This window comes from Culex pipiens, chromosome 3, assembly GCF_016801865.2.
Source record: "Culex pipiens pallens isolate TS chromosome 3, TS_CPP_V2, whole genome shotgun sequence".
In the NCBI taxonomy this organism is placed as follows: domain Eukaryota; kingdom Metazoa; phylum Arthropoda; class Insecta; order Diptera; family Culicidae; genus Culex; species Culex pipiens.
In genome coordinates, this window is record NC_068939.1 from 141,726,248 (window position 1) to 141,753,818 (window position 27,571).

Consider the following 27,571-nt stretch of genomic DNA (forward strand, 5'->3'; position numbering starts at 1 on the left):
AAACAGCTTTACGAACATCAGAACAAAGGAGAGGGAGCGATTTCTTGGGGCTTTTCTTCACCCTCTCTGACTTGCTTGCGCTGCCGCTGCTGCCCATTTGATTTTTTTCTTGACCGATTCCTTCCGATGTGCGTACCTTACATTAAAAGGGTATCGAAAATGTACTGAATTTGACATACCCTTTTAAAAGGGTTTCCGTTTGGGCTGTAGTCCCGATTCGCCCCATTTGACGAGAGGGCTTTTGTTAATTTGATTTGGTTAACCGTGGTGGATTTTCTTGAAATAATTCAAACTGTCAAAAATTCACCAAAGCATCTACCGGTGGATACTTTTCTATCACAGATTTTTGTGCGATAAATGTGGTAGATGCTTTGGTGGATTTTTGACAGTTCGAATAATTTCAAGAAAATCCACCGCGGTTAACCAAATCAAATTAACAAAAGCCCTGAGGTATTAATCGAGAAATTAAAAGTGAGAGTGTGTGCGTGCAACATGGAGTTAAACTTTTCGAAGTTCCATGGGAACCTTCACAGCAACTGCACAGAAAGTTTAACTCCATGTTGCACACACTCTCACTTTTAATTTCTCGATAGAGTTATCTACGTGCGTATGTATTGCGTGTACGTACACGAAAATAAAGTGAGGTTAAATTTTGTCAGGCAGCAAAACCAAATGGTGCGCTAGTGTGCGTACGCGAAACGTCACAAAGCTCTATTTTCTAATCTGCTAAAAGTCTGCAAACGATTTGCCGATTCTGCGTAGATAAAAACCTGCCAATCTGGCATCCCTGACGTTCTGCTGAGCTACCTGTCATCTGCGTCGCCCTCGTTCGTGTGTCAGTCAAACGCGAAGTGAGATCCCCGTCAAATTTTGCAGTCGCGTTGCTGAAAAATCGAAAACTCGCAGGAAAATCTCCCGTAAATCGTCGCGTTTTCCGCCGTGTGGAACCGTTTACTTTCCGCTCCGACCTTCGGGAAGTGTTTGTGCGCGCGCGTCGATTCCGTCGTCGGTGCGTTCCCGTTGCGGGCGGAACCGATTCCGGCCACACAAAGAGGCTTCCGCGAGCGCGAGGGGGCAAAATGTCTGGCGATTGATGACCGAGGCAAGGCCCTCTGCTGATTGGAGGAGTGTGTGTGTGTTTGATTCGTGTTAAGGTATGACCTCCGCCGGGGTTTGTTCCGGGGGTGGACAGTTTGGCAGGTCGGGGTCGTGCTTTCGGAGCGCGGAAATTTGCGTCGAAAGTGTCGATTCTGGTCAATCACACACGTCTCGGGTTGACTGAAAAGGAGAAGGAGGAGGAGGAGAAGAAAAGGGGCCTTTCCCTCAGCTTCACTCCTTGCTGGTGCTGCTGCTGCTGCTCTTGAACGACGACGACGACGTCGGTGTGAAGAGACTTGTGTGTATTTGATTTTTTTTTTTTTTGTGTGCAATCGCCATTTTGTGTTCCGACGGATACCGAAGATTGGCAGGTTCGGGGCCGCGGGACCGTGTTCCGAACCGGGGGCTAGGACACCGAGCTGCGGGAAGACCGTCTTGAGGTGTGGGGTTGGATTAGGTTGCCCCAGCAAGGCAGACTTGTCCGCCAGGGGGTGAGCAAGATTCGCTCGCGACGTCATCGAAAGAGGCGCTCCCCGAAAAAAGAGGAAAATTACGAACGGGGATTCGAAAATAGTCCAGCAGTCAACACGCCCAATCCGTGGTCAAATACTCATGGTGGCCAAGGTTGTCGGGCGAGCGGTCACCATGGCCAGTTCCCGCTGGCAGTGACCCGCCCTCTGACTGTTCCGTCGCGCACGGCGAAGAAGGGATCGATAATACGGCAGCAATAATTGCTTGCGCCTTTGCCTGAAAAGAAGAAATCGCAAAGAAATCAGCGCGCAGCCACAGCCACAGTATGCGTTTTGACGTTTCTCGTACGGGGTCGATTGAGCGCCGCAGATTACGGTCAGAGCGGGCGGAAGTGGTCCGTTTCGTGCCCGAGCTCAATTGAGTCTCGCGCGGACTTGAAGGAATTTAACGAAGACAGACGAATTCATGCTTGTGGGAAACTCTTGCTGCGGGTGAATCACGGCAGGCAAGTGTGATAACGTGCGTAAATTGAAACATGCTCTGAAGAAGAAACAAAAAAAAAACAGTCTGGATGACTGCGGCGACGGGCTTGTTCTGCGGATCTTCGCTGTCCGTCAATCTGATATTGCAGGGAATTCGATTGAATCGATTTTCTTTCTCATGTGCGTGCGCGAAATGGTTTGAAAGTCTCGATTGAATTGTAATATCATTACAGTGTACGATTTCCACCAAAAGAAAATCGCTCCCGAAATTCTCCAAGAAAATCAATCTGCCGATGATTTTTTGTGGCTTTCCTTGTCAGCACCACTTAATAATATTTGTTTCACTTGGTTTACGCACATTGCCCATCTACAAAATGTGGCAGGTCATTTTTCGACGTGTGACGTTACAACAAGTACTGTATTTCAATTACGAAATTTTGGTACTCAAACATGTGTAGGTCATTGCTTTTTTTTGCACTTGGCGCGTCAAAAAAACTCGCTTTTTATTTTCAAAAAATCATGGTGGAAACGTACTTCTCGATATCGACATTTTTTTTAATAGTATGGGAAATTTTCCAAGGAATCCAATAAAAATATTTTCAGACAGAGGCTCTTTTATCCAGACACGGTCAAAACGTCACTTTTAATTGAAAGGATTAGTTTGTCTTTTATTTGCGTCCAAAACAGCTGAAATCGGTTGAAATGGCACGAAGCTATGTATTTTTGATAAAAGTGTTTTTTTTTTTGCAAAATTTGCCGTTTTTGGGACCACCCTTGCATGGTGTAGGTCACCCTAACGGCCAAAAAGAAAAAAATGCGGGTCTAATTATTTCAACTAAGGAACCTCCAGAAAATTTTGAACACGCTCGGAAAACTTTTTTTTCGGTCTCGGTTTATGCTCTTTTTAAATGGAATTGCTGTATATATATCAATAGGGTCCTAAAGCCCTATGTAGATTAAAACACGCTTAAAAATTTGCTTAAAAATCATTTCTGGTCACTTTTTTTTATTTTGATGCAAAAAAAAAGGTGACAAGACAACATTTGGAGCCAAACATTTCATTAGGGCACAAAATCAAAAACCGCGATTTGAGAAAATCGCTGGCAAAAAGTGGACAATTCTGGAGTTTTTTTTGAAATGGTCCAATAAACCAAATTTCCAGTTTTTGCTTTTTGGGTGTTTTTGAAACCGCCTTGAGTCAGGGGTATTGAAAAACACCCAAAAAGCAAAAACTCAAAATTTGGTTTATTGGACCTTTTCAAAAAAAAAAAAACTCCACAATTGTTTCAATTCCTATTTCAAAAGAAAGCTTGACTGGGAGTATTTTTACTGATGATACCATAAAACACATCATTATCCTCAACTCTGCTTGAATGCTTCTTAAATTATGTTGATTTTCGCAATAAAATTCATAATTTAAAAAAATCTCGTTACTGGGCCCTTTTAACTCTCCAACTGTTGTTCATAATGGGCCCTTTCTAAATGCAATTTCGAAGAGAACTGAAAGGGCACTAAAGCGCTGTCACCTGGTTGTTGATTTTGATGATGTTTATGGGCCTTTTTGTTTAGTTAGAAATAATGAGGAATTCAGCGAAAATTTTGATAATTGGTGAAGTTTTGTGATCGAATGGTGTAGATAAGGTATGTGAAACATAAAAATTCTTCAAAAGTGTACTTAACAGCAGCCGCGGGGCCTTATTAAATATATGTATTTCGACGAAGTTTTTTTTCTGCAGAAATCCTTGGTGAAACGTAAACCAATATTTGTTTTGAAGTGAATTAGTGTTAAGAATGTATGGAAAGTTCACTTTATAGCATAGAAAGTTTCTTAACCACGAACAACTAACGAAAAAGAAAAGGGAAAGAATTGAACTTTTTTTCTGGTTTGAAACCAAAATTGTTATGTGCCCTTTTGTGTTTTTGATTTTTTCAATAGAAAATTGTTTGCTATCAATCTGATTCTTGGAGGGCATGTAGGGAGTGTCCTAATGAATAGAATAGTGGAATAACCCCAAATGTTTACGTTTTGGTTTTGTGCCCTAATGAAATGTTTGTCTCGATTTTTTCGATGGATCAACACCATGGTCCCCTTGGAAAGAGCTGTCAAGTAGCAAGGTAGTTATGTAGATTAGATAAGGTAAGGCGGCAATTCCCAGCTGTCAAAATAGTTAGCACGAAACCCGGATTTTATATGGAGATTTTCAGAAAAGTGAAAATTTTACCATTTTCCGGGCAAATTTCACCGGAATTTTTTCTGTGGGGTTGCGTATTTCGGTTCAGTTTGACATGCTTAAGGGTGTACCTCATTTGGCATAATGGACATTTGGCATAACGGGTTTTCAAGAAGGACGTTTGGCATAATTATTACTTTTTTTTTTGGTTTTTTTTTATAAGTATTTCTCATTTCTACATATGTAAATGTTTTTTTTTTGCAATTTTCGCATCATTTTTATATTCAACTTGAAGAAGGAAAATTCTCTTATAGATGTTCTCTTTAAACATTCCTATCACTTCTGCAATTTTTCTCTGTTGACTTATTTTTTCGCAATAAAATTGTTTATGCAAGTTCCCTTCTTTTATTTTTTTCAAAACCAATCTTAAAGACAGGACAATTTAAAAATAAATAAATGCTAATTAAATTGATTTTTTAAATAGATGTAGGTGAAAAACATAAAAAAATAATGCGCTTGTCAAACATTTAAAGAGTAGCAAAATGTTAATCTTTAAAGAGACTTTTCCTTCTATAAGTTGATTTTTATATAAAAGAAGGGAAAGTTTCATAAAAAAACCCAATTTTCAAATATTCAAAAAGTAGTTTTTTTAGAGATGTTCCCTTCTAAAAGTTGAAATTAAAATAAAAGTAGGGAAAATTTCATAACAACTCATTTGCCAAATAGTTAAAGAAAGAAAAAATGTACATATGTTAAGTTGAATATTATAGAAGAGAAAATTGCATAAAAAACAATAATTGCAAAATATTGAAAAAAAAAACAAACTGCACAGCTTTTGAATGATTTTGCCTTCTTTAAGTTTACAAATAAAAGAAGAGAAAAGTGCTTTGAAAAACTTATTGCATTTCTGTAAAGAAGTGCAAAATTCAGATTTTGGTTGAATTTTAAAAAGAAGGGAAAATGGAAAATAGAAAAAAATCTGATTGCAAAATATTTAAAGACTGGCAAAACTTACATCACTTTGTTAGGTTGAATTTAAAATAAAAGAAGGAAAAATTTAATACAAAAAATTATCAGCAACGTTTTTCAAAGGAGAAATATCTTGTTATCATATAAACTATTTTTAAATACATTTCTAAGTAAATTTATGAAAAATTGCAATTTAAAGCGGTGTACGCACTTCGGAAGGAACCGGTCAAGAAAAAAATCAAATGGGCAGCAGCGGCAGCTAGAGCAAGCCAGAGAGGGTGAAGAAAAGCCCTAAGAAATCGCTCCCTCTTCTGTGTTCTGCTGTTCGTAAAGCCATTTCTTGACCCCTTTCCTTCCGATCAGCGTACTAGCCTTAAAGCTTTTTTTATCTGTTTAGTAAGAAAATAGGAAAAAATGCTTTACACTATTTTTCTTCACAAAATATAAATACTTTATACTTTTTAAAGAAATAAATACAAAAAAGCTAGCAATAATCATGCCAAACGTCCATTATGCCAAACGTCCTTGATGATTTTTGAACGAGTTATGCCAAACGTCCATTATGCCAAACGCCCCTGATGTCTTGGATCAATTATGCTAAACGTCCTTCTTGAAAACCCGTTACGCCAAATGTCCATTATGCCAAATGGGGTACACCCGACCAAAGAGCAAAAAGTAAACAATCTTGGTCTTCGACGTAGGTGCACACAAATCAAGAAAATAAAATTTGAAAAAGAATTTTATTTTTCCAATTCAATGACTGGTTTTGGACTGCAACATTGAATGTACGCCAGAAAATTATTAAACAGTGCGGCGTCCTGTACACTGACAATCAAATAAACAGTTAAAAGCCTCATTCTTCCACTTTAATTTTTGATCGCGTTTTCAGTTTACACCTGAACAATCTTGAAATTATTTATACGGATTTGTGATTCCTCTCTTTCCATTCCCTTAAAATCCGGTTTTCGTGCTAACAAACTATTTTGACAGCTTGAAACCCCGCCTTACCTTACTAGTCTACATACCTTGGTCAAGTAGGACCTTTTCTGTCAAGAAGGACCGTGAGGTTTATATTTCAAATTTGATTTAGAAATCCATTTTAAACTCTTTGTGGTCGTACATAGGGTTACTTTACCCAGAAAAATAAGCTTTATCGCTGTAAACAATACTATCAGCAATCTAAGCTTAATTTTAGGACTCAATTAAGTAAAAGGTTTGTTCAAAGTCTGTATTTTCGAATTATTCGAGCAATTCTCCAGTTCTTTATTTGCTATCCAAACAGGTTTAAAACATAATATCTTTACAATTCTTAGCATTAGCATTAGCATTTTGGAGGACGCCCCACCACCGGAAGGCTCCACAACGCTTATCCCACTGTTTGGTGTGGTTGTGTTAGACCCTCATCCGGAACAATAATCCAACACGGGAGATACCATGTCTTCATCTTTTGATGAGTGTGTAATACAACCCAGGGTATAAGGGGGTCCTGGCCGGGTCCAAGCTATCCTCAGGAATGGGGAGGATCGTTAGTAAACACCTATCTAAAGTGCGCAAGGACCCCTACGTCACCTTAGTGGTATAGATGTTTGTAGGGAGGTTTTGGACTCAATGTTAGTAGGAGAGGTAGAACCCTAGGATACACCTCGAAAGGCATTGCGGGTTGGTTGTAACAGTATTCCAAATTCCAATCTTTGCTCACCAAGTCGTCATGGTCTAGTGGTTAGCATTTTTTCTTACCAATCCAAAGGACGGGGGATCGAACCCCGCCTCGGGTGACTTTGGTTTTTCGTTCATATTCATCATTTCAAATTTCTGTGTTCTTAACTTTTCTCGTTGGGAGCAGATGGGAATCGAACCCAGAACCATTCGCTTACAAAGCAAACACCGTAACCAGTCAGCCACGGCCGCTCCTCACATAATATCTTTACAATTCTATGCACATAAAGTATTCAATTTGCTTATGGATAGATGTAGATTTCCTCTTTTTGACAAAAAGTCCTCTAAAATTCAGAAAACAATGCTCACGCTACCTTCTATCCATATGTTGAATTGTAACTTAATCGGTAATATTGTTTGAAGTTGATATTTTGTTGGTAAAATCCCTTACTAGAAAGTATTCAAATATTGGTCCCTTGGCATACTTTTGGGCAAAGTTTGGGCTGCCACTGGGTCTAGTCCTAAATCAGATGGCCTGGCCTGGGTGGTTGGTCATCAAGTTGTGCAAGATTCCCATGAATCAGATCGGGCCGAGCCGAAGAAGATATTACAAACTTCGAGTGTGCACAGTGTACATACACGTTACGTACACAAACACACAAACTCTGCCTGACTGCCTGCCCTCTGATAGCTTGCACTTGTTCGCGTCCTAATGCGATGATTGTACCGTCGACACAACGGTCACCATTATGAGTGTGCACTCGCTCGAGCAGCAGCAAGCTCGCGAACGCGACAACTAGCTAATTAGTCATTAACGCCCGATATTTTGTTTATACTATTTGCCCTGCCTGCATGGTGTCGACTCGGATTGAAGATGGAACTAGCAGTGCATGTGGTGTCACGAAGCTAAGTTGACACCATGTGCCTTGGCTATAACTTCAGTGTGTACCACCAAAACAGTACGATAGAGCAGCAGCAGCAGCACACACAGACACAAACACACACAATGCACTGCGGTGACCATCGGCCCCCAAAGTGCGTTCCGTAAACAGAACCACCAATTGTAACGTGTTTTTCCCGATTTCTCTCTTTTGTGTTTTGTTTCTTGTAGTGCTGAAGGTTGAAGACAACGACGACGACGACGGTTGCATCAGTCAGTCAGGCAGCCAGTCTGGCGGGAATGTCCCTGGCTATGGTCGCTGGCGCTTCGTGGCCGTGTGGTGAAAATGTGCCAAAAGTGGCCATCCGTTCGACGTTCTAGCGAGCTCCACAGGCGGCATACGGCACTGACGGTGACGGCGACGGCGGTGTTCAGGAGATGCAAAAATAATATCAATTAGCACCACGAACCTGTGACAATAATATGATAGTGCGGCGTGCGACGGTTCAACAGCAGAGAGTTGGTTCGTTCGTGGCCGTATTTGGTGGAAGAAGAAAACGAAAAACAATGAGTGTTGAAGTCAATCAAACGGAAGAACAACAAAAGTATCAATAGTGCGTGTGCAATCAAGTTGTAACAATAACAGAAAGTAAAACGTAAAAGTGTGTGTGTGTGTGAGTGAGACTTCCCACTCCTAATCCTAACCCCTCCCTCCGATCCCCAACTACATCCCGTAGTATGCCGATAATGAGGCCGGGGAGTTTGAAGGACCCCGAGATAGCGGAACTGTTCAACAAGCATGACCCGGAGAAGATATTCGACGATCTGCGCGAGATCGGCCATGGCTCGTTCGGTGCGGTCTACTACGCCAAGTGCAATCTCACGCGCGAGATTGTCGCGATCAAGAAGATGTCCTACATGGGCAAACAGAGCATGGAAAAGTGGCAGGATATCCTGAAGGAGATCCGCTTCCTGCGGCAGCTCAACCACCCGAACACGATCGAGTACAAGGGATGCTACCTGCACGAAAACACAGCCTGGCTGGTGATGGAGTACTGCGTGGGGTCCGCGTCCGACATCATCGAGGTGCACAAGCGGCCGCTCAAGGAGGAGGAAATTTCCGCCATCTGTGACGGCGTGCTGCGCGGGCTCAGCTATCTGCACTCGCTCGGCCGGATTCATCGGTGAGTACAAACTAGAAGTATCTGACTAGTCAGTTTTAATTCCGGTTCGTGAATGTGCGCGCAGAACTGTTTCGTCGTACAAATTCTGCCACATGCTTTGCCCCACGAGAGGGAGAACCGATAGAAAAGATGTCCAACATCGAAGCGGTATGCCACAGGTGAAATCTTCGCTGAAGACGTTGCAAGATTTCGTATAATGCTACCTACATTTCGATCAACCACTGCTCATTGAAATATTACGTAATCCAAAATCTGTAGTTAGAAAAAAATGACAAAATTTGTTTGCTTCAACATTTAATTATTTATTGCAGAAAGCATACAAAAGAATGTATTTCCGGAAATTTTAAATTTTGGACCATGACAATCTTAAAAAAAATTTAATCAAATTGCAATCATATCGGGCTTGCTATATCATTAGGGCACATAACTTTTTTAGACAAGAGTGTGTCCCTTAAACACCTTATGTAAACTGTCATTCGAGTGAAAGGGATACACTATTGTTTACAAACGTTATGTGCCCTTTTGAAATTTTAGGTCCCAAATCCGATTGATTAGGCTAATGTTGATTCATTAGCTTTCTGACGTTCATTCTAAGGAAGATCACATGTTTTGCAAAATAAATAGTATAACAGTCAAAAGCCACAAATTTGATAAAAAAGGACTGAATTCTCCCAAGTTTCTAAGCCACAGACTTGTTAAGAATTGAAGTGTTCGAAGTTAAATTTGAGAAATCGATCATTTTAAACACAAGAGTTCAAAATATTTAAAATTCAGAAATTCCATAGTAACAGTTCAATAGGGCGAATCTGCGTTTGTAAACAAGCAAGTCAAGTCTATCCCCCTCTTACTTGACGTGAACTGTCACTTGGGCATAAGGGATAGACTGCTTGTTTACAAACGCAGATTCGCCCTATTGAACTGTTACTACGGAATTTCTGAATTTAAAAATTTTGAACTCTTGTGTTTAAAATGATCGATTTCTCAAATTTTACTTCGAACAAAAAAAAATCTGAAATTTAGGTAATTAACGATTTAGGAAAAAAAAATGTCAAATTTTCCTGTCCTTCTGGAGAAACGAAACGGCTTACTTTTAACTATCAAAAATAAAAGATTTGAAAAACAATAGGTACCTTTTAATACCAGTTTAATAACAGTTTTAATAACCCCACCGCACGGCTGGGACCTTGCCCCCATGGAAAGCATGGGACGGTCGGAGGGCTTGTAATGCACTTTACCAATACGGAAAGAGCAGGGGAGCATTTGTTCCCCATACTAGCGCCAGTCAAAGATGTTACACATTGATCTTTGCCGAGTGGTGTCTGGAAATATTAATAGTTCTTTATTAGTTATTTGAAGAATATTTACAGTGCCACAGTTTTGAAGAATAAATCCAGACGGAACCGAATGATCGAATGCTTCCTGTCGTCGGAAAATTCGGAGCAACTGGAGCGTACCTAGCGGCCGGGTTGTGTAGCGTAATGGAACTCCGATTTCGATATGATGGTACCCACGGCGGAGCTGGTCAAAGGACAAGCAGGACAAACTCGTTACTGGCCAATTGCGACTTATGCTGGCGAAGGTGATCGAGGACATCTGACGGCGGTTGCGGAGTCGTCCTCTTTAAAGCTAAGTACTCATGCATGATAATCGTATTACAGGCCTGCCTTTTCTGGTCATGTTGAATACGATTAACTGCAACTCTAACCACTTTAATTTTCAGCAAAATTGACAAGACTTTTGACGAACGTGACAGGACTGGGGACTGTAAAACATTTTATACAAGTTCCGACTTTTTTATGTGGGAAAATTTTGCCCGACGTGTGTTTCTTTGCATTTTTTTAAATAATTACCTTTGCTGATTGAGTTTAAACCTCAACATATGAATTCATTTTAATAATTTTGCCTTTGTTGGAACAGTTAAGGGTCACATAGTAAAAGTCCGTTGGTGTGTGGATAGTGTACCCCGTTCGGTCGAGTTCCTTGGGGTCAGTTCTGTAGGTTTTAACAGTCTCGACAGTTAAAACCTACAGTACTGATTTTGGGAAGCTTGTGCTAATGGGGTTTTTAATGAACATTGGGGGCGGCGATTGAGCACGAAGTTTCGATTTAGCTTATTTACATCATTACAGTTTTAATAACAGTAATAATTTTCAGCACTGAAATGGGTGCTGTAAAGTTTAACTTTCCAATACTTGTACCGAAAAGTAATATTTTTCAATATTGTTTTGTTTTGAACGGTGAATTTACTTAACATATGAAAAACGAAAGTGCGTGGCCGAATGGTTACACTGTCCGCTTTGTAAGCGGATGATTCTGGGTTCGATTCCCTTCTGCTGCAACCTTCCATCGGATGAAGATGTAAAATGTCGGCCCCGGCCTTGGTTGTTAGGCCGTTAAGTCATTCCAGGTGTAGGAGTCGTCTCCATGCCACACAAGTACAAACAACACACCAAAACAAGCCTACTCCGGTGGAATCGCTGGCGGTGGTTGGACTCGCAATCCGAAGGTCGTCAGTTCAAACACTGGGGTGGAAGGTTCTTTGGAGTAGAAAGAGGTTTGGGTGCTCTCCCCATTCAAGCCTTCGGACTCCTAGGTTCGAGCAGAAACTTGCAATAGAGACCACAAAAGACCCGGGGGTCGTTAATGTGGATGGTTTGATTTTTTTTTTTTTGATTTTGATGAATGTTTGACATAAAATACGACGATTTCTGAAAAAAAAAACAAGTTTTGCAGCGAGTTGCTTACAACATTTTTTGAAATTTCTAAAAACGCTTCTAGAATGGAATTTAAAATTCAAAACTCCGTTCAAAACTAAACAATATTGAAAAATGTGACTTTTCGATAAAAGTGTTGAAAAGTTCAACTTTTCAGCACCTATTTCAGTGCTGAAAAGTAGAACTTTTCAATTTTCCATTCAGTTATTTTTGGTAGGGAAAAGTAGGCCGTTTCGTTTCTGCAGAACTGCCGTTCTACGCATAATTGTCCCATGTAATTTTTGATGATTTTGACATTTTTATGTTTAGTTTGTCATATACTTTAAGAAAAACATAAAATCTGGTACTTTGTTCGGAAACTCATTAAAAACAACATCAAGTCTGTTTTCCCATCGTTACACTAAGTGAAGTTTTCTACGCATAATCTTCCCACCAAGTATTTTCTTTCACGAAATTAAATATCAGTTTAACGAAGCGTAATGTCTTGTTTACCTATTGTATAGCAAGAGGATCACAAAAAAAGAGTGAAAAACTACTAACTGGGGCGATTAGGGATACATATGGCGAATAGGGACCCCGGGACAATTATGCGTAGCTTAGACACACAAAAATCGGTCGAAAAAAATTATTCGCGTTTTACTCAGTGGCACTTTTTTGAATATGGGACAATTATGCTTAGAACGGCAGAGAAGGACAGGAAAAGTTGACAGTTTCACAGCGGGATTGCAAAAAAGCGTTTTTCGGAATTGCAGAAAATATTGTCAGCAACTCACTCGTTGCGAAACTTGATTTTTCAGCACTCGTAGTATTTATCCAACTCGATAAACCTCGTTGGATAAATGTACGACTCGTGCTGAAAATTCCTGATTTCGCAACATGTTGCATATACTACTATTTTTAAACTCCTAAAATTTTAGGAGTAAAAAAATTAAAAAATCTCAATCTTTCCAACTAGAAATTTTCAAATAAAAAAATCAAATATTTATTGAAAACTAAAAAAAAATATTCTAGGGAAGAAAATTTAAAGAAGTTCGGATACTTGATTATCCGAAGTCTTAGCCAAAATTTAACTTTAATTCTAAAACGTGACTCCACGCCACCAAGCCTCTTGAAATTTTGGACCATTCCGTGATTGTTTCTTTACATTAATATTAGCTCGCGGTAACATTGATTGCAGACATTGAATAAAGAACAGTTTTCTTTCAATATGTGCAACTCCACTGAGCGTTTTTTTAGAACCTAAAAATAATCATAATGTTTGAGGTTATGTGATGAACGAATTAATATTAAATGACCGATTCTTCGGCTCCTTTTCAAAAAAGTCTCAAGCTTTTTTCAGTTATTCAGTTAGGCCGATGCAAATATTTAAAAAAGTTTTTGTCCCTCGGCCCTGGCCGAGGTCAAGGGGGGGGGGGCAAAAAAATAAAAAAATATAAAAATTTAAATAACAAGCCATAGTCTTCACATTTAAATGAAAAAAGTGTTTTAAAAGGCATTTTACACTAGTTCAGTTGTTTTGCAATCATTAGTTTTCAAAAAATCTAAGATCTGACAAAAACAAAAATTGTATCGAAAAAAAAGATTTTGCATCGAAAATTTTCAAAAAATCTTAAGATTTTTTAATAAACCCAAACATGCTAAAAATGATTTTAAACGCAGAAGAATGTATTTTAATTTGATTTCAGCTGGTTGCACTTGAATTTTCATTGACAAAAACTTTTAAAAATATTTGTACCAGCCTTATTTTGGAAAGATAATTGATTTTGCTACAAAGAAATGTCTGCACTACTGAAATTTACAGTTAGTTTTTCGCTAAACTTCAGTTAAAATTTGTATGGAGCTGTCAAAGTTTGCTGAAATTTCAGCAAGTTTTCATTTACTGAAAAATTCAGTAGTGCAGATTTCAGTAAATTTAACTGATTTCAGTAATGAGAAATTAGTGTGTGTGCTTCTCTAGAAATGAAAATGTAGCGTGACAGGACAACATCGTAAAACTGGACAATCAAAAGGCACTTCAAAACAATCGCTACAGTTTTTCCAGTTTGATTTTTTTTTTTAATTTTTCTCTTCTATAGAAGTCACAAATTGTAAAACGAATCTTTTGCACCATGAACTGAACCAATTTGAGTTTTCGCCAGTCATTTCTTTGCGTGACGGGACAACGAAAGGAGCAGATTTCGCTTCGCTTCCCTAGGAGACGGTGATTTTAGCGGATTGCATACTGGATTTCGCCATGTGATGTGATGATTGTTTAAGCCCAAGTTGTCTAGGAATTGATAATTGGGAATAGAAAAACAACGAAAGGAGCAGATTTATGATAAAAAAACTCCTCTCCCATCCTATGGCTTGCAGACCTAATTTGGTCAACATTTTTGGCTTTTAAGGTTAGAAAACGCATTTAAAGCACATTGCAATTATTGAATCATAATAAAAATGAAATCTTTCATTTAAAAATCACATCGAAAATTGAAAACTGTGACATTTCGGAGTAGCTTTGCTAAGAATCGGTCAAATGGAAATTCTTTGTTCAAAAAAAAAATAAAAAAATATAAAAAATTAAATAACAAGCCATAGTCTTCACACTTAAACGAAAAAAAGTATTTTAAAATGCATTTTACACTAGTTCAAAAAATCTTAAGATTTTTTAATAAACCCAAACATGCTAAAATGATTTTAAACGCAGGAGAATGTATTTTAATTTGATTTCAGCTGGTTGCACTTGAATTTTCATTGAAATTTTGAAGTTTATTGTAAAATTTTTTTTTTGCCCCCTGATTTTTCGGACCAGTTTTGAAGGGGGGGTGACAAAAAAACGGAATCGACGTAACGCCTTATAATGTGGCCCTCTTAAACCTTGCGGTTTCGTCAACGGATCCACAGGCGTGTATCGTTCTTTTTGCGACAAGACTCCGCCTCCCGGGTCTCCTAAGTGTGAAGGTATGGGCACGGGGAGAGGGCACCGAATACCTATATTTACACTTAGAATTTTTTTTGCGTCCGCCCCGGGATTCGAACCGGCGACCTCTGGGTTGTGAGTCCAGTGCGCGGTCCGATTGATCCACACAGGCAGACAGAGGGGTGACAACAACTTTTAAAAATATTTGTACCAGCCTTAGAGAAAAGAGAAATAAAAAAAAAAGAAAAAAAAAATACGCAAATACTCTTCGGCTTATCTCAGTCCCGGGGTATTAGCCCTCGCGCTGCCTCCAACTACCCCATTGAGCAATGGCAGAGATCCAAGCCACCCAATTCCGAAGTCGTTGGGCTTTGTCCAGCCCCGCCCTTAACATAGAAGCGAGCACCAGACGAATCCTCGATCTATCTTAAGATTCCCAACCTAATTCAAGTCGTTTTTTGTTCATATTACATATGATGTTTGATTCCTAGGTCCGAATTTCAAGGGGACTGACCGGGATTTGATCCCTGAACCATCCGCTTATGAGACGGAAGTCGCAACCATTAAGCCACGGAGTCGGTTATCCTTGCTATGAAATGTGGTTAAATATTCATTTCAAGATATTTCTATTGAAGTTATATTTGTTCAACTGTTTCTTCATGTCTAGGTGAATGTCTAGGTTGAAAGCCTTTAAACGTAGATCTAATAAACATTTTATTATGCCTCTTACAGCGACATCAAGGCGGGCAACATCCTGCTGACGGAGCAGGGCATCGTGAAGCTGGCCGATTTTGGCAGCGCGGCAATCAAGTGTCCCGCTAACAGCTTCGTCGGCACGCCCTACTGGATGGCACCGGAGGTGATCCTGGCGATGGACGAAGGCCAGTACGACGGAAAGGTGGACGTGTGGTCACTCGGAATAACCTGCATTGAGTTGGCCGAGCGGAAGCCGCCCTACTTCAACATGAACGCCATGTCCGCCCTGTACCACATTGCGCAGAACGAGGCTCCGACGCTGCAGGCACCGGATTGGACCGACCACTTTCGTAGCTTCGTGGACTTTTGTCTGAAAAAGTCGCCGCTCGATCGGCCCAACTCGACCAAACTGCTGAGCCATTCGTTCATGACGAGGATACGGTCGCCGAACGTGCTGATCGATCTGATTGCTAGGACGAAGGCCGCCGTCAGGGAGCTGGACAATCTGAACTACAGAAAGATGAAGAAGATCCTGATGGTGGACTCGTGCGAAACGGAGAGTAACGTTGGTGACCCGGAGGACACTCCGGACGAGCAGATCGGTGGCGATAGCAGTAAGAGCAACAGCATAACCTCGGAACACTCGCTGCACTCGGTGGACCAGCACGGTGGAGTGCTGCGGAACGCGTCGAGGCATCGCGGGATGGGTGGACCGGGGTTGCCGCCGCTGCACAGCAACAGCAGCATGAACAACATCGGCGGCGGAGGTGGCATGGGAGGTGGAGGTGGTCGTGATGGCCGCGATGGACTGATGCAGGGCGACGGGCTGAATCGGTTAAGCCTGGGCGTGGGCAGTAGCAGCGGCATGGGAAGTATCAGCGCCGGGGGCAGCGGTTCCGGCTCGATGGGGGCCAGCATGGGCGGCTACCACAACTCGTCGTCTAGTCCGGTCGTGCCGCATCATCATCCGCATCACAACCACGTGTCGCAGGCGGCCGCCAGTGCGGTGGCCGAGCATGGTGCCAACAATTTTGCTACGATTAGGACGACCAGTATTGTGACGAAGCAGCAGAAGGAACACATGCAGGTAGGTTCATCGGACTTTAGTATCAGGAGCCGTGATTAATTCGATCTCTTTTTATTTATTTTTTGCAGGAGGAAATGCACGAACAAATGTCCGGCTACAAGCGAATGCGCCGAGAGCATCAGGCAGCCTTAGTGAAGCAGGAGGAGCGGTGTAAGGTTGAGATGGAACAGCATAAGGGAGCACTAGACAAGGAATATGATCTGCTACTACACAACTTCACTAGAGAACTAGATAAATTATCTGTAAGTGGCTTGCTCGATTGTTAGAATTTATCTAACCAAACTCACCTTTTGCAGGTCAAACATCAGCAGGAGATCGAACGTAGAGTAAAGCAAAACAACGGCGCCGAGAAGAAACTGTACAAGGAGATATCGACCCGGCAGGACGGCGACCGGAAGGCGTTCGAGATGCATAAAAAGAAGGAATACAAGGCGAACAAGGAACGCTGGAAGCGCGAGCTGTCGATGGACGACTCGACGCCGAAGCGGCAACGGGATGCCACCCTGCAGTACGTTCAACGCGCCGAGACTCGTGAAGAGCCGGTCTAATGTTATAATTTTATTGTTTTTTTTTTTTTCAGGAGCCAAAAGGACAACCTGAAGCAAGCGGAGGCCCAAGAGGAGCAGCGGATGCTGCGGGTACAGAAGAACTACATCGAACTCGAGATGCGCAAGTTCCGGAGGAAAAAGATGGTCCTGCTGCACGATCTCGAGAATCAGCTGCTGCGGGATGTAAGTTGTTGGCTAGTTTCGAGCGATAGAAGCAGTTGCAATCTTTTTTTTCTGAATTGCAGGAATTGAGCAAAAAGCAACAGCAACTCGAGCAGGCCCACGGGATGCTCATCAAGCACCACGAAAAGACTCAGGATCTAGAATATCGACAGCAGAAGAGCGTGCATGCCCTCCGCGAGGAGCAAGTAAGTCGTTGTTTGCGCAGCCAATCAAACTTCTGAACTAAAAAAATGCTTCTTTGTCCCTTCGCAGATATCAAAACAACACGAGAGCGAACTGCGCAACCAGAAGGAGTACATGGACCGGGCCGAGCGGGAACTGCTGAGGAAGCACGCGCTTGAACTGAAACAGCAACCGAAGAGTTTAAAGGTAAGTCATCGATGCTGCTGCTGCTGCTGCCGAAGAGTACCACCTGCTAACGAAATTAAAATCATTTTGCAGCAAAAGGAGCTCCAAATTCGCAAACAGTTCCGGGAGACGTGTAAAACTCAAACGCGCCAGTACAAGGCGTTGAAAGCTCAAATCCTGCAGACGACGCCTAAGGAGGAACAAAAAGCTGTGATAAAGAAACTGAAGGAGGAGCAACACCGGAAGTTAACGTTATTGGGTGATCAGGTGAGATATAACTTGAACAAGTCAAAAATTTCACTGCTGATTCGCATTCGTCTTCCAGTACGAGCAAAGTATTGCCGACATGCTGCAGAAGCAGAGCCTGCGGCTGGACGAGAGCCAGGAGGTGGAGTGCCACCAGCTGAAGGACCGGCTCCAGTACGAGCTGGACATCCTGACGGCGTACCAGAGCAAGAACCGCATGCAGGCGCAGGCCCAGCGCGACCGGGAGCGGAAGGAGCTCGAGGATCGCGTCAGCGTGCGGCGTGCGCTGCTGGAGAGTAAGGTGAGTTGAACGATACCTACTGCGTACTGGCTCAGGTGGGCTGAAGGAGTATTCTTCTAGATGGACACTGAGCTGCAGCAGTTCAACCAGGAGCGCGCGGAACGGATTCGGCTGCTCCGGGAGCGGCACGAGAAGCAGCTGGAGGCGTTCGACGAGGAATCGGCACGGATGGGCTTCAGGTAAGCACCTTTTTATTAAATCGATGCTCTTCAAGGGATGATAATAGTAAAATCAAGCTCATATTTGGGATGACGGCTCGTCAAATGAATCCCGTTAGCTTATGCTGGACGCTGGCGCTTTCTTCTTGTCCTGGTTCTCGAGCTTCTATTACCGAATGAAACAGTCAAGGAAATTTGCCGTGTGATTTCCACTACAGTTAGCGCACTTGATGCGCGCCTTATGCTGTTAGACGTTTTCCCCTGAAGGTTTTCCGCGGAAGACAGAACTTTTCAGTGAAGTGGGTCTCTCCACACTTTACGAACCGGAGTGGTAGATTGCAGTTTCTGGAGCCTGCGTCGGTCGGATACTTCGTGTGGAATCGCCACGTCACAATGAAGCCGTCCTGTCCAGTGACGGACCCACGTTCCAAGTACAGGAGGTTCCTATCACTGGTTTCGATCTCGAAAGCACCTTAAACTCCCGAGGCTTAATTTTGATGTCTGTGTGTATGTGTGTGTGTATGTATGTATGTGACCAACAAACTAGCTCATGTTTCTCGGCACTGGCTGAACCGATTTGACCCGAACCTGTTGCATTCGACTTGGTTAAGGGTCCCGTAGATCGAGTTTTATACAGATTGAAGTTTCGATAAGTAGTTCAAAAGTTATGTATAAAAATGTGTTTTCACATATATCCGGATCTCATTTAAATGTATGTAAACTATGTCAGGGTCCATCATCCGACCCATCGTTGGTTAGGTTATCAAAAGATCTTTCCAACGAGCCTAAAACATTGAAGATCTGGCAACCCTGTCTCGATTTATGACCACTTAAGTGATATTTATGTACCTTTTGAAGCCGGATCTCACTTAAATGTAAGTAAACTATGTCCGGATCCATCATCCTACCCATCGTTGGTTAGGCAATTGAAAGGCCTTTCCAAAAAGTCCAAAACATTGAAGATCTAGCAACCCTGTCTCGAGTTATGACCACTTAAGTGATATTTATGTACTTTTTGAAGCCGGATCTCACTTAAATGTAAGTAAACTATGTCCGGATCCATCATCCTACCCATCTTTGGTTAGGCAATTAAAATACCTTTCCAAAAAGTCCAAAACATTGAAGAGCTGGCAACCCTGTCTCGAGTTATGACCACTTAAGTGATATTGATGTACTTTTTGGATGCCGGATCTCACTTAAAAGTATGTAAACTATGTCCGGATCAACCATCCGACCCATCGTTGGTTAGGCAACTGAAAGGCCTTTCCAAAGAGTCCAAAACATTGAAGATCTGGCAACCCTGTCTCGATATATGGCCACTTAAGTGATTTTGATATACTTTTTGGAAGCCGGATCTCACTTAAATGTATGTAGACTATGTCCGGATCCACCATCCGACCCATCGTTGTTTAGGTTATTAAAAGACCTTTCCAACGAGTCCAAAACATTGATGATCTGGCAACCCTTTTTCGAGGTATGGCCACTTAAGTAATATTTAAGTACTTTTTTATCCCGGATCTAAAAAATAGATTAAATTTTTGTACAATTATATCATATCAGCCATTGTTGGCAATAAGTGAGGAAGGCTCCAACCACATAGGTGGATTAAGTTAGTTTTTTTTTATTTGAAAAAGGATTGATGAAAATAAATGATGAAATTCAATTCAATTCAATTCGGTTTTATTGGTGAATAATCAAGATACAATGAGTTATTTTGAAGTGCATAACAGAGTTTTGGAGTTCCTTACAGCTGTGTGTTGCATCATAATCCATTTAGGAACAATTATTTCTTTAACTAAGGCACTAGCAAGAGTAAGAAAAACTATTAAAAAAAACTTACAGAAATTGCAAAGGAAATGGGATAGAGGAAGAGAAAGCTTATATCTAGATCACAGGTAATTTATCCTTTGTAGATGTGTTTGATCATCAGTTCCCCAAGGGCCAGGAATTGTTCTGCCTTGTTCCGGCAGCTCCGAAACCGCGTCATCATCTCCCCCGCGAGAGCAAAGAACTCCGGCAGGGTGAAGAGATCTTCCCCGGTGACTTCTTGCTGGGCCGTACTGCCGCTACAGGCAGCGACCACGCTGGCGAACGAACGCCCCCAACCAGGAGGGAACGCTGAGTTTTCCGCTGGAACCGTACGCTGTCCAGCTGCAGGAACGGCTGCGCTCGTACTTCGCTGAGGAGGGTGGGACGCTTTCTTCTTCCTCTTTTCCTGCTCCTCGAGGTAGGCCATGCGCGCGACGCATCCGCGGTAATTGCCGGTATGGTTGCCGTCACAGTTCGCGCACTTTACGCGCGGCTTGGTTTGTTCTGCCTTGTCCCCCAAGTCCGCCTTTCGTGGCAGTGCACACGCCTCCGAGAGGTGTGACTCACCGCACTTCACGCAGCGGGGCCGGAGGTTGCAGTTCCGCGAGCCGTGGCCGAATTTCTGGCAACGGTGGCATTGCGCTACGTTCGTCGGGTTCTTGGTGTAAAACCGCCAGTTTACCCAAAAACCGTCCAACGTTTTAGTCCGCCGCAGGTCTTGGATCTTGACGGTGCCGCGGTCGAAGTACAACAGGTACAGTGTGTGTGTAACTGTCTTGCGCGAGAGCACTTTAATCTCCCGCGGTTTTATTCCGGCGTCCGAAAGGTGACCCTTCAGGTCGGAGATCGGACGGTCTTGATAACCCTGCAAGACGACCTTAACAGGGGGCTTCTCGGGGTTGAATGTGTAGAAGTTGAAGTTGCTACGCTTCAATTCTTCAAACACCAGGTCGAAATTCTTTTTGGTCAGTGTGATCACTTGCACTGCCGACTTACCGATTTTCAGACAATATCCGAGGCCTTCCAGCAACTCGTCAACATCGTCCGCTAACGTGTCCAAAACAAAAATTGGAGGTGGTCTACGTTCCGCTGGAGAGTTGTTCTTTTTTGACGTCGGCACTTTTTTCCGTGCACGACCATCATCGTCGTCGTCGTCGTCGGTAGTGCTGCTACCGTCAGAGTTGTTATTTTCTTCGTCGTCGCTCAGCATCTGGAACTCGTTCCTGATGGGGATGTTGGCGGATGTTGATGTGCCACTGGTCGTGGCACCGGAAGTACCGGAACGGGTTCGCACTGGTGATCTTGGGACATATCCGGGATGTATTAACTTTTTGTCGATGCCTTCTGCGTTCACGCTCCCCTGCGCGATGGCGGTCGACACGGCGTTGGTTTGTTTACCTTTTTGCACACGGCCGGTAGACGAATTTCCCGGGTTTTTCGAGGCCGCACTCGAACTGCCACGGCGAAAAAACTCGAAAAAACGATGGAGCGCTAAGCACTAGCTGCATGCTCTCGTGCGTACACGGAGGGAGCTGAAAAAAAATGATGAAATCCGTAGAGATTTTCTAATCTTTCTGGTAAATATATTCAAAGCTACTAATCAAAGTTGTTAATATGGGTATCAATTGAAATTTTGTATGCTTGATCAATTTATTAGAGTTTTTTTTGGAAAATAGATTTTTACAAAATACCGTATTTTTTTCGAAACTACTCAGATTTTCAAAATATGCAATATGGGTAATCAAAGCGAATTTTAAAAAGCGATTTTATTTTTGTAGTTTTATTTGAAAAATACTAAAATTTTCCCAAATAATCGTATTTGCTCGAAATTACTCAAATTTTTAAAATTTGCAATATGGGTATCGATACCCATATTGCATTTTTTTTTGTAAATTTGAGTATTTTCGAAGAATACAGTACTTTGTGTTTTTTTTGTATTTTCCAAAAATAGCCTCTGTTAATATGAAAAATAAAACAAAATTCCGCTTCATTTGATACTGATATTGCATATTAAAAAAAATGTATTTTCAAAAAAATATAGCATACAAAATTTTGCCTCGTTTGATTTCTTTATTGCATATTTTAAAAATTAGAGTATTTTCGAAAAAATAAGATAATTTGTGAAAAAAATAGTATTTCCCAAACCAAGCAAACCAATTTTCATAAATAAGCATTTTACATTTTTGTAGATTTGATTGAGTATTTTTTTTTTTAAATTAAATATGTCTTTATTGAACTTTCTTATAATAATTACATTTCATTTACATGCTAAGTGGTATGGCCTAATGCTCTTCATCTTGTATTTTTCGTTTTATTATTAACTGTTCACATTTATTTTATTTACTTCAAATTGTTTTACATTATTGCATTGAATCAAATACATTTGGGTAAAAAAGAAAAAATCACTTTAACAACTAATCCTAACTTAAAACTAAAAAATAAATTCATTGAAATATTCAAAATCTCTAGAACGAGTAAACTACGAACTGTATTTTAAGATGAATGCTCCAAGAGTTCTTACTTGTTCCTGACGAGTTTTGCACCCACGCAGTGTTGTTGTCATCTCGATGAAAATGTTCAGTAGTTCTTGTGGTGAAAACAGGTCACTGCTATCTTCATCCGTTGATGTTGGTTGGTTTTCCCTCGGTTGCTGACTGAAGCCAGGGGGTGTTGTATTCTCTGCAACTTTTTGCCGCTGATTCAACGGCAATGGCTGCAGATCTGGAACCACTCGAACAGATCCCGCTCCTGGTGACGCCAAAGCAGGAAAATCCACGTCCGTGAAAGTTGGTGGTGTTTTGCGACGATTTGGTTGGTGCCTCGTCGTCGCATGCTGCCGAATTTTTACAAACTCAGCTCGTTTTGGGCAGCTTCGATTCTTGGTCGAATGGTCGCCGCCGCAATTGAAGCATTTCGCTTCGATTTTCTCGTTGATTGTTTCGCAAACTTGAGTTTTGTGCTCACCTCCGCAGGTTGCACAACGACTCTTGATGAAACAGTTCCTTCCACCATGTCCAAACTGCAAACAGTTCGAACACTGTGTCACGTCACGGTGCACTGGACGATAACGTTCCCAAGACACGATGATGTTGAAAATTGCCCGAACTGCTTTCAGCTCAGACGGCGTTGTCGATCCTTTCTCGAAATGAACCAGGTACAGTTGATCACGATACTTGATGTCCTTGTTGTGCCTCGTCATCTTGAAGACTTCGATCACGTTCATCTTAAGAGTTTTGAGCTCTTCTTTCAACACACTCACATCCATGTCGTATAGGCCTCGGAGGACCTGCTTCATGGGGCGTTTACCTGGATCGTCATGGCTGTAGTATTCAATCTTGGTGTTGTTGTTCAGGAAATCCCGAACGTAGTTGTAATCCTTTCTGGTAGTTAGCAGAATTTTGAGTCCATCAGCACACAAGCGAATGGAAGCTCGTAAAGCACCAGATTTGATAAACCCGGTCAGCCACTTTCGCACCGAATCCGATGACGATGTTTTCACAAAAATGGGTGGCAACTTTTCCCGTCGTTCAAATTCTTCCTTCTCGTTCACGTCCACAGGAAGGGTAGCGAACTGGTTTCCAGACAATTTTTGAGCGTCCTTGCTCAAACTGCCTGGCTTTGCAGGTAGCGCTTCGGCGTTCTTCAGCTTCTTCAAATCTACCGATCCTGCTGGTGAGGACCGCCTCTTTTTCTTGCCCGGAGGCATTTTTGCACTTTTTAGCACTTTTTTGGTTTGTGAGGGACGCACGTCTGACTCGCTTCTCTGCAGATCGCAGACTCGTTTTTTGGTAAATATTTTAAATTGTTTAACTAAATTCTTTAAGTAATTTTAATATGTTTTTTTAAATGTTGCCTTTAAACTTTTTTTGTGAGTATGGTTAAATTACTACTATACATAAAGCTTGATTTTCAGTTTTCGGAAAACTTAAATATCGAATAAAATCCAAAACTTAAAAAAAATTTGCGTTTTGAAAACATAAAGAAAATTTTGAAATTGCAAAAAAATAAACCAAGAAATTTAGAGTTATTGCAAAACTGTTTAAAAAATTGTCTCTTCAAACATTTTGCTTAAAATAAGTGGTAAAACATAAAATCATATCTAACTGAATGTTCATTGAAAAAAAAACAGTTAAATACTGACCACTAGATAAATTAACATTGATTTAAAAAAACAATATCAAAAATTACAAAATTAAAAAGGGAACCAGGCAATTTTTTTTTATGAATTTCTTGACATTTTTCTAAATCCTTTGAATGAATAATTGCAGTAATTATGTTTTAATCATTCTTTGATTTAAAATGATGATGAAATTAAAAAAAAAAAAAAATAGGAACGAAATTTTAAGTTCAGTTATCTTTAACTTTTTGTCATTTCCAGTTGAAACGAAGTATCAAAAACTATACTTTTGCCAATTTAAAAAATAACATGAATGTTATAAGTATTGTTGAACTTTCGATAATTTTTTCAAAGACTGTTTTTTTGTGTTTCTACTCTGAATCATAATAATGAAGTTCCATTTGTGATTTTTTTTCAATTGTTGTTTAGTTTCTGTATTTACATAAAATGCCTATATTTGGATTATTTTTAAATTCATTTAATTTTTTTTTTTCAGTGTTTAATATTGACTTTTCTTATAGAAAGTTTTTTGTTTGAAATCATTGTTTAGATAAGAAATGCGTATTATTTGAGCATTCTGGAAAAGTCTGGAAAAAGTCGAGAATTTGAAAATGGGATTTGAGTGGTCACCCTGTGACTCCAGGATCCCTCCGAAAGATTGGTTGCGCTAGGGTCTGATTAGATTAGATTAGATTAGATTAGAGGCATAGTCTGATACACTGCAAAATCTACTGCATACTTATCTTCATAGAAAATGTTAACCAAAGTTGGTCCCAGAAAAAAAAACATATTTTTAAACAATGGCAATGTTACAAAAAAGAAGTAAATCTTCTAATCGTAAGATTTTCTTTATTCTTAAAAGTTTCGCTGTCCAATGTTTTTGTTTTTTTAATTTCAAAAATTCGCTGAAAATTGATTTTTTGAGATTTGTTTAGATCCAAGCCCGCTTTTAGGCGAGTTTGAGTTGTAGAGGGTTTATATCCTATTTAGCATATTAAAGTTGATGATATCTCAACACCTTCAATTCTTCTACCTTTCCAGTGCACTGGCGTTGGCCGAAGCGTCCAAGGAGACGTACCCGGACGAGGAGGGCAGCCTGTCGGGCTCGATGCTGAGCCTGGCGCACAGTAACAGTTCTACCAGCTTCCCGGCCGGCTCGCTCTAGCACAGATCCCGCTGGACCGGCACCGCCACGTCGTCGAGTCACAACTCTATGTAGGGCTCCTGGGAGTAAGGTATGACTGCGGGGAATGGGACGTCGTGTGCAAAACAACAGATTGTGGGTCGTCGGTTCCAGTTTCGCGAGAGTGGTTCTGCCTCGAAATCGGAAGCTTTATGTTTTTTTTTTTTTTGTTTCGTGCTCGTGTTTTTATTCGTTGTTATATCTGCACGCGCGCTCGTTTGCAGAGTTAAGAAAAATGCCATCGTTATCATTTTTACTGAAGCTTTTTTCTCCTTACTCTTTACCCAAATCTGTCCAAACTATTCTGGAAGTGAGCTCTGCTAGAGAATCGCATTCCTTCTAAATTCTAGTCAAATTATCGTTTCTTTCTTTTAACCTGACGAATGTGCTCGTTGTTCACTGCACGGGATGAAGTGGGACGTCGCGGATGTCCTCTCGAGATGATAATACTCATGTTGAATTCGAATGATTTATAGTTGCTAGGACCATCAAACACAAACACACACACACACATCTCGTAGTCGTCGTCATTTGTAAATAATTGTGCATTCGCTTGAGCCACACCAACACGTGCGTGCGTGTTTTCTAAGCTATGTTATACTCTTGTGTCAAAGAAGGATAAAAATTTATAAAATAAAGAAAAGGTTCAAAGTCGTACGCTATTTGTGCTAGTTGCTGCAACGCTTTACTCGCTGCGGCCCCTCAGACGTCCCAGTTGCAGTGGAACTCTGCGTTCGTTGTCCCCTTTTCCGCCGTTTCCGGAATGTGTTTCGAGGTATCACCACTCTCTGAACTGCGCGGGTGAGCAATGCAAACGTTGGGCGTGTAAAAAGGAAGAAAAAAAAACGTAAGAGAGGAAGAGTAGAAGTGAAAACATGTTTCTTTACATTATAAGTAATACTACTTACCTTATAAAATATTATACACACAAACACCCAAACACACACACACACCCATATGAGCAAACACACCGTAGGACCTAGCTGTCGGAAGAATAAATCTTTGTTTTTAGTTTTCTAATTTCATCTAGTGTCTATAGAAGAGAGAAGCAACAATAAAAAAACATGAAAACGAACAAAAAAAAAAAGGCTTGTCGCGCGCTCGGTGTTAAAAAGCGTGCGCGCGCGTGCGTTTTGATCAAATCAGTAGCGTGTGGTAATTTATATTTATAACCGACATAGTTTACCATTTCCGCTCTACAGTTCCCTCGTGTTGTGTACATTTTTCTTAGTTTAATTTTGTAATTATTAAATTTACATTAAAACACACACATATACTGCGCGCGATTCGTTTATAGTTTCACCACTAAGAGAGAAAAAGAGAAAAGAGAGAGAGAGAGAGTGCAGTCGCATTAGAGAAAGAAATCGTTATGTTGTGGTATGTAAAAACCAACTGAAATTAGTTATTTAATGTTTTAGTTATAAAACAATTTAAGTAAACTCCACAGAAAGATTAAAAAGAAGATAAAAAAATCAATAACGTATTGTAATTCTCTCACAATTGCTAAGATTACAGCTAGATAAACTAATTTAATAAAGCCGAAAAGTATATTAAAAACAAAACAATTACACACAACACTCTTATAAACGAAAAGAAAAAGAAGAAAAAAATAATGCTGCTAGAGCTTTTTTACCTTATTGACAGTACATATTACTACACACTGAACTAAAACCAACAAAAATTAAAGAAAACAAGAGTAAACAAGCAAGTGAGCCAGAAAAAAAAAGTTAATCGAAGCATGCAGCGAGAGACAGAGAGCGAGCGAGAGGGAGCGATAATCTGTGTGTGTGCGAGAGAATGTGACATTTTTTTAAACTGCAAAGCAAAAAAAAAAAAATTGAAACGATTTGTTTCGTTATGAAACAGCGCAACAACCATGATTAACAGCAAAAAAAAAAAACACTCACGCTTTGCAAACGTGTAACAAATTTTTCACACCATGAAAAAAAAAAACGGGGAAAAGAGAGAGAGCAACAAATCGGTAATTTAATCAAGAACAAGCGACGAAGAAACAATTTAAGCAAAACACACACTCAATAAGCGCGCCGCAGCAAGCCAATACCAATTAATACAGAAACTACAACAAAGCAAGACTAATAAATGTTTAGGGGGGGAGCGAAGTTTGCTAATAACAATTGGGGAGTGTGGGCGCGTGCGTGTGTCCAGCAAGGAACGTGAGAGGAGGGAAACACTAGAGAGCAGGACAGGATGGATTGCTAATTATAAACAAAACAAAGGAAGATAAAACCGTTTCTGATGATTGATGATTAGAAAGAAGATAATAAACACACTAAACCAATTCAAGTAATCTAGAAATGATAATCAAAGCTGTGTCTTTTGTTAATGTTTGTTATATATCACCGTATCCCAATTT

General features: G+C 40.8%; 1 protein-coding gene across 1 annotated transcript; it reads left to right on the forward strand.

Moving 5' to 3' along the window:
• The first annotated feature begins 840 nt into the window (after window positions 1–840).
• Window positions 841–26,711, forward strand: LOC120429827 (serine/threonine-protein kinase Tao). The gene is made up of 12 exons (XM_039594888.2): window positions 841–1,154; window positions 7,959–8,911; window positions 15,254–16,304; window positions 16,373–16,546; window positions 16,601–16,812; window positions 16,885–17,035; window positions 17,098–17,220; window positions 17,288–17,404; window positions 17,477–17,650; window positions 17,709–17,930; window positions 17,991–18,109; window positions 25,056–26,711. Exons 2-12 carry the CDS (start codon window positions 8,466–8,468, stop codon window positions 25,177–25,179), a joined length of 2,913 nt encoding a protein of 970 aa, XP_039450822.1. The 5' UTR covers window positions 841–1,154; window positions 7,959–8,465; the 3' UTR covers window positions 25,180–26,711.
• Window positions 26,712–27,571: the final 860 nt, after the last annotated feature.

Coding starts and splice junctions, on each gene's coding strand:
- LOC120429827 (XM_039594888.2), top strand. CDS start 8,466: ATGCCGATAATGAGGCCGGGGAGTTTGAAGGACCCCGAGATAGCGGAA. Junction 16,813..16,884: donor CAACGGGATGCCACCCTGCA/GTACGTTCAACG, acceptor TTTTTTTTTCAG/GAGCCAAAAGGACAACCTGA. Junction 17,221..17,287: donor ATGCCCTCCGCGAGGAGCAA/GTAAGTCGTTGT, acceptor GTCCCTTCGCAG/ATATCAAAACAACACGAGAG.